The 12,079-nt window shown below is 41.1% G+C and overlaps 1 protein-coding gene across 1 annotated transcript in view; it reads left to right on the top strand.

Annotated features, from left to right (window-relative positions):
- LOC143291005 (methylcrotonoyl-CoA carboxylase beta chain, mitochondrial-like) overlaps nucleotides 1-12,079 on the top strand; it is a 40,448-nt gene that overhangs the window by 5,010 nt on the left and 23,359 nt on the right. Inside the window, exons 2-9 of the mRNA XM_076600593.1 lie at nucleotides 1,009-1,075; nucleotides 2,666-2,750; nucleotides 5,706-5,807; nucleotides 6,278-6,405; nucleotides 8,032-8,144; nucleotides 9,242-9,355; nucleotides 10,511-10,575; nucleotides 11,773-11,872. Of these exons, the coding sequence (XP_076456708.1) occupies nucleotides 1,009-1,075; nucleotides 2,666-2,750; nucleotides 5,706-5,807; nucleotides 6,278-6,405; nucleotides 8,032-8,144; nucleotides 9,242-9,355; nucleotides 10,511-10,575; nucleotides 11,773-11,872 (774 nt within the window). The remainder of the gene's footprint in view (nucleotides 1-1,008; nucleotides 1,076-2,665; nucleotides 2,751-5,705; nucleotides 5,808-6,277; nucleotides 6,406-8,031; nucleotides 8,145-9,241; nucleotides 9,356-10,510; nucleotides 10,576-11,772; nucleotides 11,873-12,079) is intronic.

Below are 12,079 nucleotides of genomic sequence, written 5' to 3'. Positions count from 1 at the left end.
ACACACACACACACACACACACACACACACACACACACACACACACACACACACACACACACACACACACACACACACATATGAAATAAGATATAAAGAAAATAAAAAATTAAAATTAAAAAAATAATGAAAAGGTTCTTAGAGTTTAGTCAGGATAGCTTTGTCATGCATTGGCCATGACATGATTTTAAACTTTGAGCATGAGTTGTCAGTATCAGTGACTGACACAAAATGTACTTTAAGTTGTGTAAACACCTAATCTTTTATGTGTATTAGTGCACATGGGGGTATATGTTAATGCTCAAACTAGACACACACGCACACACACATACACGCTTATGTTTGAATGCATGTGCATGCAAACACTTGCACACATGCACACAAACGTTTATATTCATTCTTTTCTGCGTGTCCGCATATTAAATGCGTCCAGCTTAATTAGGCTCAAGAGTTGCTGCATAGCTATGAAACCATGAAAAGTATTTTGTTCACACCTCACCATGTCGTTTATTATTCTTACTTAATTGAATGAACACTTGTGACCATGTCATCAAAGTTTTTTTTGCAGGATTGTCGTTTATTATTCTTACTTAATTGAATGAACACTTGTGACCATGTCATCAAAGTTTGTTTGTTTGTTTTTTTGTGGGACATTTATTTGATCCCTTTACTGTGAACAAAAAGCATCAAAGAGGTTCAGAAGAGTGCTGGGTCATGGAATAATCCCTTTCTCTCTGATCTGGATAGGAGGATGGAAATTATGGACTGTGCAGTATGAACAGGTATAAGATAGCTTACATCCACAGAGCACTGTTATAACTTATTTACTTACCTACCTACCTACCTACCTACCTAGCTGCCTACTTACATACTTACCTACTTAGCTACCTGCCTTCTTACTTACTGCTCTTTGCATAAACTAACAAGGTGACATTTATTTTTACTTTATTTCAAACTTTCAAATCTGATCTGATTACACCAACGATGTTTTTGCTGACATTTTTTCAGGAAAACTATGAGCGGATGCTGAAACGGGTCACCGATCTGAGAACAACAGTTTCAGGAATTCTGCAAGGTGATATATGACAAACATTGTGTAGAGATGCACACACAGTTCATGTTTCAGGAAATTAATACTAACACAATAGTTTTTATCTCCAAATGTTTGGACCAGTGACTGATCACGCTTTGAAGGTAAGGAGATCAAATAAAAGATGACTGCTGAGTCTATAAAACTGACAAAAGGTTGAAAGTAAAAGAATAAAACAAACAAACAAAAAAAAACACCCTTGAACTGTGAAATAAGGCTCGCTTTGGTAAGAAGTGTCGACGTTTCTGACCAAAGTTGATTCTTCAAGGATTGTGATCCATGGAAATGACAGTGAAGGTAACGGCAATACCCAAGAGAAATTGACACTTCTTATCAGAGTGAGTTAGTGTTCACAACACCCTTCGGTTCGGTTGTCTGTGTGTGTGTGTCTGTGTGTCCGTGGTAAACTTTAACATTGACATTTTCTCTGCAAATACTTTGTCAGTTGACACCAAATTAGGCATAAAAATAGGAAAAATTCAGTTCTTTCCAGTCAACTTGTTTAAAACAATATTGCACCTCTGGGATGGGCACCAAAAAAATAAAAAATGAAGCCTAATTATATGCAAACTGCATTTACTGTTATTTTTATATTTTTTGTATTCTCTAAACTTGGCACTTTGATCTGATATTCTGACCCAACAACAAGAGCAGTCATTATTATCATTTTTTGTTCAAACAGGAACTTCTTTTGCTAAGCATGGAAGTTTAATTTATTTTGCAAACGTTTTGGTGCAGATAGTAAAAAATGGAAAATACTCTGTAATCAATGCTAGGGGACTTAATTCGCTTTAAACTGATCTTTCTCATCTTAAACATTACATTTTGAAATTATACACAATATATAAAAAGTTTGGGTTTTGGGTGTGTGTTTTTTTCAGTGTATCACAAGTGAGTCCTGAAGGCCTTGCCTCTTGTTTTTTTCTTCTTCTTCTTCTTCTTCTTCATTTTTTTTTTTGTTTTTTTTTTTTTTTTTTAATGGATTGGCTCCATTTTGCATGCTGTTGTTGTTTTTTTGTTTTGTTTGTTTTTGGGCTTTTTTTTTTATTATTTAGAATTTACAGTTTTGATATAATGTTATTGATTGCTGTTTTGTTTGCATGTATGTTCTTGTCTTTGTCTAGTGTTAAGTTATAATCAAGACACAGTGTGTTAGCTGGTCATTGATTCAATGTCTATCCATGGAAGTGATTTCAGATGGCGAAAAGATTAAAAAGAAATACGCTGGACGTGTGTGCATTTGTATGAGAACACATTCTAACTGTATATATTTACATATGTGACAGGTATGTGAATGATGTGATTTGATATGTTGTCTTTATTTGATGATTATTTTTCTGTGTTCTGGTTTGGGTTTTTGGTGGGTTTTTTTGCAACAGTTTCTTTTTCTTTTCTTTCTATTCTTTTCTTTTCTCTTCTTTCCTTTTCTTTGTTTCTTTTCAGGGGAAGGCTTGGGGAGAAGGCTGACACAGGGGAATGAATATATATATATATATATATAATCATTGTCCCAAATGATTACTGAGTCATGAGATCAGTTGTGATGTGTTTTTGTGTGTGTGTGTGTTTGCAAAGGTGGGGGTGTCAAAGCCCGAGAGCGCCACACCTCCAGGAAAAAGATGCTGCCCAGGGACAGAATCAGCACCTTGTTGGATCCCCAGTGAGTCCTCCATGAAGCGACACTCGGCTCATTTCACAGATTGACATCAGCTTACAGTTGGGTCAACAGCAAAGTTACAGCTGTGTGATCAATGGTTTCTCCACTGCGATGGGAAATGAGAAATGATTCACAGCTTAGTCTCTTTTGTAAAGGACCATGACTCAAACTTGGTGGCAAGATTGCACTGGCTCATAGTGCTGCAGCCTTGTTGGTTAGTTGTCCTTTGGTGGACGGGCGCAATAGCCGAGTGGTTAAAGCATTGGACTGTCAATCTGAGGGTCCCGGTTTCGAATCACGGTGACGGCGCCTGGTGGGTAAAGGGTGGAGATTTTTACGATCTCCCAGGTCAACATATGTGCAGACCTGCTAGTGCCTGAACCCCCTTCATGTGTATATGCAAGCAGAAGATCAAATACGCACGTTAAAGATCCTGTAATCCATGTCAGCGTTCGGTGGGTTATGGAAACAAGAACATACCCAGCATGCACATCCCCGAAAATGGAATATGGCTGCCTACATGGTGGGGTTAAAACGGTCATACACGTAAAAGCCCACTCATGTGCATACAAGTGAACGCAGAAGAAGAGGAGAAGAAGTTGTCCTTTGGGGACTATCTCCAACACCGATTATCCTAAACCGTCTTGGCTGAGAGAGTGAGAACTTGGGACGAGACTCACTCCACCATAATCAAATTCTGGCCCAGATAGTCAGGAAGGCAGCTGCCTCCACTGCTGGTCTGATGATCATAGTCAGATAGAACTAGCATACATATCCGTGAGCAACACACAAAAGGGTCTTGAAGTCTCTTGGAAGAAATGAGGAATGCTTAAGTTGTTTGTGTGTTGTTTTGTTGTTGTTTTTTGACTCACTTGTGTAAACAAAGTGAGTCTATGTTTTAACCCGGTGTTCGGTTGTCTGTGTGTGTGTGTGTGTGTCGGTGTGTCTGTGTGTCCGTGGTAAACTTTAACATTGACATTTTCTCTACAAATACTTTGTCAGCTGACACCAAATTTGGCATAAAAATAGGAAAAATTCAGTTCTTTCCAGTCATCTTGTTTAAAACAATATTGCACCTCTGGGATGGGCACAAAAAAATAAAAAAAGAAGCCTAGTTATATGCAAACTGCATTTACTGTTATATTTATATTTTTTGTATTCTCTAAACTTGGCACTTTGACCTCTTATTCTGACACAACAACTAGAGGAGTCATTATTATCATTTTTTGTTCAAACAGGAACTTCTTTTGCTAAGCATGGAAGTTTTATTTATTTTGCAAACGTTTTGGTGCAGATAGTAAAAAAGGGAAATTACTCTGTAATTAATGCTAGGGGACGTAATTTATCACAAGTGAGTCTTGAAGGCCTTGCCTCTCTTGTTTGTGTGTGTTTTAACATTCTGTGCAGTGTGTCATTTTCTCAGAGCATGAGTGCAATGATTGATATGCTTTAATATTTCTGTTATACTAATTGGTACTCACTGATAATGCTAACTGATAATGATGATGATGAATGATGATGATGATGCAATTGCTGTTTTTACTGCAGTTGATGACAATGAAGATGATGAAGACGGATTTGATTGTCATTGTATTTGTCTTGACATGTAGTTATACAGAACAGTATCAGTAGTAGTAGCTCAAGGAGGCGTCACTGCGTTCCGTCAAATCCATATACGCTACACCACATCTGCCAAGCTGATGCCTGACCAGCAGCGTAACCCAACCAGAACAGTGCAGTTATACATGATTTTGACCATTGAGTATTATAATAGTAAAATAATCTCAGAACTAAAAATAAGTCTCGAAACCGAAATAAAAATCAAGGTTTTCTTATGAAGGGAAAAGGAATAAGCACGCAGTGCCCTATTTTAATCTGACCTTCACCCTCAACCCCTGACCCTCGATAGGAAAAACAAATAAAACTGCACGCAGGAAAATATACACAAAAAAAAATGGGTGGCACTGTAGAGAAATCTGTTGTGATAAAAAAAAATTTTTAAAAAAGAAATACAAATACACAAATACAACAAAGAATATGCAGATAAGCCTAGGGAAAATAAGAAAAATAAATGATGAAAAAACTAAACACATATACACAGTATCAGTATCAGTAGCTCAAGGAGGCGTCACTGCATTCGGTCAAATCCATATACGCTACACCACATCTGCCAAGCAGATGCCTGACCAGCAGCGTAACCCAACGCGCTTAGTCAGGCCTTGAGAAAAAATGCACATATACACAGCATAGTTAGAATAACAAACTTATAAAAGCGGCAGAATGTAATGATGATGGGTATGCAAGGCGCCTTTTTGCACAAGGCAACTAGCCTGCGCGAGAGAAGGAAGGTGGTAGAATGGTTAAGACACTTATCTGCCAATACACAGTATCCATGAGAGTATGGGTTGTAATCCAGGTCTCGACATATCTCCCAAATTTGACTGGAAAATCAAACTGAGCATCTGGTCATTCGGATGAGCCTATAAACCAAGGTCCCATGTGCAGCAATGCACTCAGCGCTTTGAAAAAGAACCCATGGCAACGCAAGTGTTGTGTAAAATTCTTTAGGAACAACTCCATTGTGATAGATACACAAATAATGCATGCAGTGCATGGGGTTATGTTGCTGGTCAGTCATCTGCCAAGATGCGGTGTAGCATACACAGATTTGTCTGAATGCCTTGAAAGGCCAAGATGTGCTTGCACGTGCACGCGTGTGTGTGTGTATGTGTGTGTGTGTCTCCATCTTGTGTGGAGTAGGTGTGGGTTGAAGTTGGAGTGGAAGGATTTTTGCGTGCAGATGTATTCGTGTGTTTTTAGTGTGCTTACATCATTGTATTTTTCATAGTAAATGCCCAGGGCTTTTGTATCATGAGATTGGGCGTACCAAATGTCCTTTTATTATTATCATTATTATTGAAAAGAAAAAGAAAGTGACAGTGACCTGTGGGTGGGCAGGTCCCCCTTCCTGGAGCTCAGTCAACTGGCTGGGTACCAGCTGTACGGCAAGGAGGAGGTACCCGCAGGGGGCATCATCACCGGCATCGGCCGGGTGTCCGGGTAGGTGGACACGGGTAGGAGCTGGTTGGGGTGGGTCGGTAGGAGGTATGAATTGCATGGTCAGGTTTAGCGTGTCGTTTTGTTTGTTTGTACTTACTGTGTATGTGTGTTTGTAAGGAAGGTAAGGGTAGGATGTTGAGGACGAGGGGGAAGGGGGTGGAGCTTGCCTGGTGTGTGTGTGTGATTTCTTGTACAGTCATTGTGTGTGGGGTGTGTGAGTGTGTGTGTGCGGATGCATGTGTGTGTTCATAAGTTTGTGTGTGTGTGTGTGTGTATACTTAGATTTTTAATTTAGCATGATTTACAAAATGTGTCTGTGAGTGAGCACATGCATGTGTGTGTGAGAGAGAGACAGAGTGCATTCAAAATTTCACTCGACATTTTCAGAATGTGCAAGGGTGCATGTTTTGCACATGTGTTTATTCTCTGCTGGTAGAGGATGTTAATTGGAGGTGTGTCTTGTCATCCAGAGTGGAGTGTATGATTGTGGCCAATGACCCCACAGTCAAAGCCGGCTCCTACTACCCCATCACTGTGAAGAAACACATACGAGCGCAGGAGATTGCACAGGAGAATCACCTGCCATGCATTTACCTGGGTAAATTTTTGCTCTTGTTTTGGGACTATGTGTGTGTGTGTGTGTGTGTGTGTTCTTTCATTAATATAACGTCTTTTCACTTTAAGTGATATTAGATGTGTCATGTTTGTGTATGTGTTTGTGTTGGGAAGTGGGGGTAAGGTGGGGATGGTGGATTAAAGGGTAGTATACAGAGAAAGGATAAGCTAGAATAGTGGGATCAACAATCCATAAAAGTGAGTGTGACAGCAATTAACAACATGAACAACAACATACACACACACACACACACACAGTGGGGATAAGGTGGGGATGGTGGATTAAAGGGTACTATACAGAGAAAGGATAAGCTAGAATAGTGGGATCAACAATCCATAAAAGTGAGTGTGACAGCAATTAACAACATGAACAACAACAACACACACACACACACACACACACACACACACACACACACAGTGGGGGTAAGGTGGGGATGGTGGATTAAAGGGTAGTATACAGAGAAAGGATAAGCTAGAATAGTGGGATCAACAATCCATAAAAGTGAGTGTGACAGCAATTAACAACATGAGCAACAACAACACCACACACACACACACACACACACACACACACAATGATCTGTAGATCACATCATTAAAACACTCCTATTGGACTGTTTAACAGGGATTCTGTCATTTCAAACAAATATGTGTGTGTGTGTGTGTGTGTGCTGCTGCCAGTTGCGGCGCATCAGTTCCATCCGGAAATATCTGTCCATTGACGCAACATCTAGACTTGTCGTTTCTCTCATTCTCTCTGGCCTTGACTACTGTAACTCTCTATTGTCTGGTTTGCCTGCTTCATCCATGCAGTCCCTTCAGCACATACAAAACTCTGCTGCCCGACTCGTCCTCAGAAAGAAAAGATCTGAGCACATCACTCCTCTTTTGCAACATCTCCACTGGCTCCCTGTCTCACACAGAATAAATACAAGATCAGCACTCCATGTTGTAAATGTATTCACAAATCAGCCCCTTGCTATCTCTGTGGCTGCCTTCACCTCTACACTCCATCTCGCTCACTACAATCAGCTTCGGATCCTCTCTGTTTACGCACACACAGATTCAAACACTCAACTGTTGGCCGCTGTTCTTTCTCTGTCTCTGGACCTTGCAATTGGAATGAACTTCCTCTTTCACTTCGTCAAGTCTCCACTCTCAGCTCTTTCAAGTCTGGCCTTTAAGCCCACCTCTTCCCAAAATAGCCTTCCTTCTCTGCCTGTTCCTTGTCTTCAGTTTTTCCATTATTATTATTATGTCCTATACTTGTTCAAGTGTTGGGGTTTGTCTGCGAGCAGCCATGGCTTTGCTGTTTACAACTTGTGCTTGCATACAGTTTTGCAAAACTTTCGCTATAAATATGATAATGACCTGAATTTTTTTTTAGCTTATGGTACTCAGGAGAGAAAGAGCTCTCAAGGGAGCTAATCTGATGGTTCGCAGACTGTATTTTCTGCAATGCGATGCTTAAAAGTAAGAACGTTGTATTATGATGTTTGGCACACGTCAACACAGCATTAGTGGGCGACAATGCATGACGTACGCCGTACGTCAGCAGCACAGTCTAGAGGTTAAGAAACTTGAAAGTGAAACTCTTGCTGTGCAGTGGATTCAGGGGGAGCTAACCTGCCCCGACAGGCGGACGTGTTCCCTGACAGAGACCACTTTGGTCGTATCTTTTTCAACCAGGCCAACATGTCTTCCCTGGGGATTCCGCAGGTGAGATTTCATTCTTCGTTTCTGAAAACTATAAAAAAAATATTTAAAAATTTTAATAAAAAATAAGGAAAGACATTTCTTTGGGTGTAGAGTGGATATATTATTTTATGATTTGTACATGATTGTGTGCTTGTTAGAATGTGTGCATGCAAGTGTGTGCGTATGCGTGTACAGGCATGTGAGTGGGGTGTATGGGTGGGCATGTGTATGTGGGGGTGCAATGTGTGTAATTCCTTTGGATTGTTTAACATACTTGGAGGGTACAATTCATTCGTTTGTTTATCCACAATAATTCTTCTTTCAGAAACTCAGACTGAAATATGAACAATGTTGTGAAGAAAAGAAAACAAAAAAAAAAGGAACCATGTTGTGGGCCTTTTGCTGGCGAAGAAATGTTCAGCAACAATTTGAAGTTCTGTTGTCTGTATGTGTATGATTGATGATGTTTTCATGCTGAAAAATGTGTTATAAATTGTTCAACAAGAATTTGAAAAGTTACACATGTGTGATTGATAATGTTTGGTGCTGAATAACATGTCACAAAATTGTCAAACAAGAGCTTGTCAGACATGAATGTTATAAATATTGTTTTCTGTATGCGTACGTGTGATAAATATTGTTATTTTTTTGTCTGTGATGAATATTGTGTGTGTGTGTTTTTGTGTGTGTGTGTGTTATTGTTTCTTTTTGTGTGCATGATGAATTTTGTTGTGGTTTTTTTTTTTCATGTATGTGATATTGTTTTTTGTGTGATAATTTGTGTGTGTCATTTTATGTGTGTGTAAGTGTGTGTGTTTGCATTTTGTGTGTGTATGATAAATATGATTTTGGGGGGCATTTGTGTTGAATTTTGGTGGTTTTTGTGTGTGTGTAGTGTGTGTGTGTGTGTGTATAATTCTTCCTATATGTGTGATGAATACTGTTACTCCTTTTTGTGTATGTGTGTGTGTGTGTGTTGGATAAATATTGGTTTTGTGTGTGTTTAGTTTAGTTTAGTCTTTTCACTGTTTAGTGATATTAGACAGTGTGTGTTTGTGTGCGTGTGTGCGCGCGCGCGTGTGTGTGTTTGTGTGTGTGTGTGTGTGTGTGTGTGACAGGTAGCGGTGGTTTTAGGAAGTTGCACAGCAGGAGGGGCATACATTCCTGCCATGGCCGATGAGAGCATCATCGTCAAAAAGCAGGGCACCATCTTTCTGGCAGGTCCTCCACTGGTATGTGGGGTTTTGTGTGTGATGTGTGTGTGTGTGTTTGAGTTTGTATGTGTGTTTTGTTTGAGTTTGTGTGTGTGTGTGTGCGTGTGTTTGAGTGTTTGCGTGTGTATGTGTGTGTGTGTTTGAGTGTTTGCTTGTGTATGTGTATATGTATGTGTTTGTTTGAGTGTGTACATGTGTGTGTTGAGTGTTTTGAGTGTGTGTGTATGTGTGTTTGTTTGAGTGTGTGCATGTGTGTGTTTGAGTGTGTGTGTATGTGTGTGTGTGTGTTTGTTCATTAGTGTGTGTGAGGGTGTGTGTATGCATGAGTGTGTGTGTTTGAGTGTATGTGTGTGGGAGGGATTGGGGGGGGGGTGATGAGGGGGGGGGGGGCATCCTTCTGTTAATTTTAGATGACATTGTATTTTGTTTGCAGGTAGGATTGTGTGTTCAGCGTTTTTTTTTTTTTTTTTTTTTTTTTTTTTTTTTTGCAACCGTAGCCTTGATTGATAGTTTTTTTTGTGTGTGTGTGTTTTAAGTCTTCATGTGAATGGCACAACTCATAATTTGTTATTTAGTGGACGCTTAGTTCATGGCATTGCTGCGTGTGGAATGCTTTGAATTCAAACAACACTGCCTTTACCCACGAACAAAAAATAAGTACGGCTACTCTTCACAGGACAAGTGGGCATAATTCAAACCATCACTGCTATTGCTACCCACAGGACGGATGAATAAGAGGCACAGAGAAATAAACTCAGAGACTAGTACCGTCCACTCCCTCACACACATGCACACACACACACACACACACACACACACTCTCTCTCTCTCTCTCTCTCTCTCTCTCTCTCTCTCTCTCTCTCTCTCTCCCTCTCTCTCTCTCTCTCTCTCACTCACGCACACATGCGCGCGCTCACACACACAGTCACAGTCACACACACACACACACACACACACACACACACACACAGTCTCACACACACATACATTATACACTCCCCTGATACACACAAACATAAACACACTCACACTCACACACATAAACACACACACACATACACACTCTCTCTCTCTCTCTCTCTCTCTCTCTCTCTCTCTCTCTCTCTCTCCAGAACCATTCATATGCCCATCCCTTGACACGTATGAAGGGAATGTTGTGTTGTTGTCACGCAGGTCAAAGCTGCCACTGGGGAGGAAGTGTCCGCAGAAGACCTTGGAGGGGCAGATCTGCACTGCGGGTAACTTCCATTCACATATATTTGTATCTCTCTTTTTGTGTCACAACAGAATTCTCTGTGTGAAATTCATGCTGCTGTCCCCAGGGAGAGCGTGTTGCTACACTGAGAGCACCACCTTTTTTTTTTTCTCCTTTTTTTTTTTTTTTTTTTTCTGCATGCAGGGTTGTTGTTTTTTTATTTGTTTTTCCTATCAAAGTGGATTTTTCTACAGAATTTTTACCAGGAGCAACCCTTTTTTCGCTGTGGGTTCTTTTACGTGCGCTAAGTGCATGCTGCACATGGGTTCTCGGTTTATCGTCTCATCCGAATGACTAGCATCCAGACCACCACTCAAGGTCTAGTGGAGGGGGAGAAAATATCGGCAGCTGAGCTGTGATTCAAACCAGCATGCTCAGATTCTTTCATTTCCTAGGCGGAGGTGTTTCCTCTAGGCATCTTCACATCCACGCATGCTGTCGCATATGTATATGTCAGTGTTTGGTTTATACAGTTTATTTCATGCTGGGAAGAAAGCACAACTTTGTGTTTGTGTGTGTTTTGCTTGTTTGGTGACATTGTTGGTCTCCATCCTCTTATATGGATGTGAGACATGGACACTGATGGCAGAAACAGAAAGAAGAATCCAAGCATTCGAAACCAAGTGCTTGAGGAGACTACTACACATCTCCTACAAGGAGCACAAGACCAATGACTATGTGCGGAACCTGGTCAGCAACCTTGTTGGGCCCCAAGAACCACTGCTGGCGACTGTCAAACGACGGAAGATGGCATGGTTTGGTCACGTCATACGACATAACACCCTCTCCAAAACCATCCTGCAAGGGACTGTAGAGGGAGGGCACAGACGGGGGCGGCAGAGAAAGAGCTGGTCCGACAACATCAAGGAATGGACCAAAATGACGATGCCAGATCTCCTCACGACAGCTGCCAACAGAACGGCCTGGCGAGCTATGACATCTTCCTCATGTCCCCCCAACGACCCCAGCGGTCGAGGGAATGAGTGAGTGAGTGAGTGAGTGAGTTGGACTGAAGTTGTGATTCAGTGAGTTTGTATTGTAACTGTATCCTCCACACCCCAAAAGGGGTAAATGGATTAAAGGTCTTTGAATCTTTGAAAACATGCAGACATCCACATGCGTATATGTAAAACATGTAAGAGTCTGACGATAATCCTACTGGTCCAACCCTGTGTTTCAGGCGGTCAGGAGTCACAGATTACTACGCCAAAGACGACAGCCACGCCCTCTACCTGGCAAGACGAGCCGTAAAGAACCTGAACCGCGTCAAAGATCCTGGGGTGAGGGAGTGGTCACCCCTGAGTGCTGTTGTGATGTTTTGCTTTCTAGTTATCTCCTCTTGCAGTTTGTGAGTGTTGTTGTAATACGGCATTTGATGATGATATGGATACTTATATAGGGCCTATCCTCGGTTGAAGACCGAGCTCTCAGCGCTTTACAAACACGGGGTCATTTGCACAACAGGCTGCCTGCCTGGGTAGAGCCAA

The sequence above is a fragment of the Babylonia areolata genome, chromosome 16, assembly GCF_041734735.1.
Source record: "Babylonia areolata isolate BAREFJ2019XMU chromosome 16, ASM4173473v1, whole genome shotgun sequence".
In the NCBI taxonomy this organism is placed as follows: Eukaryota; Metazoa; Mollusca; class Gastropoda; order Neogastropoda; family Buccinidae; genus Babylonia; species Babylonia areolata.
The sequence above is the reverse complement of the archived record's forward strand: the minus strand, read 5'-3'. Positions and strand labels throughout refer to the sequence as shown.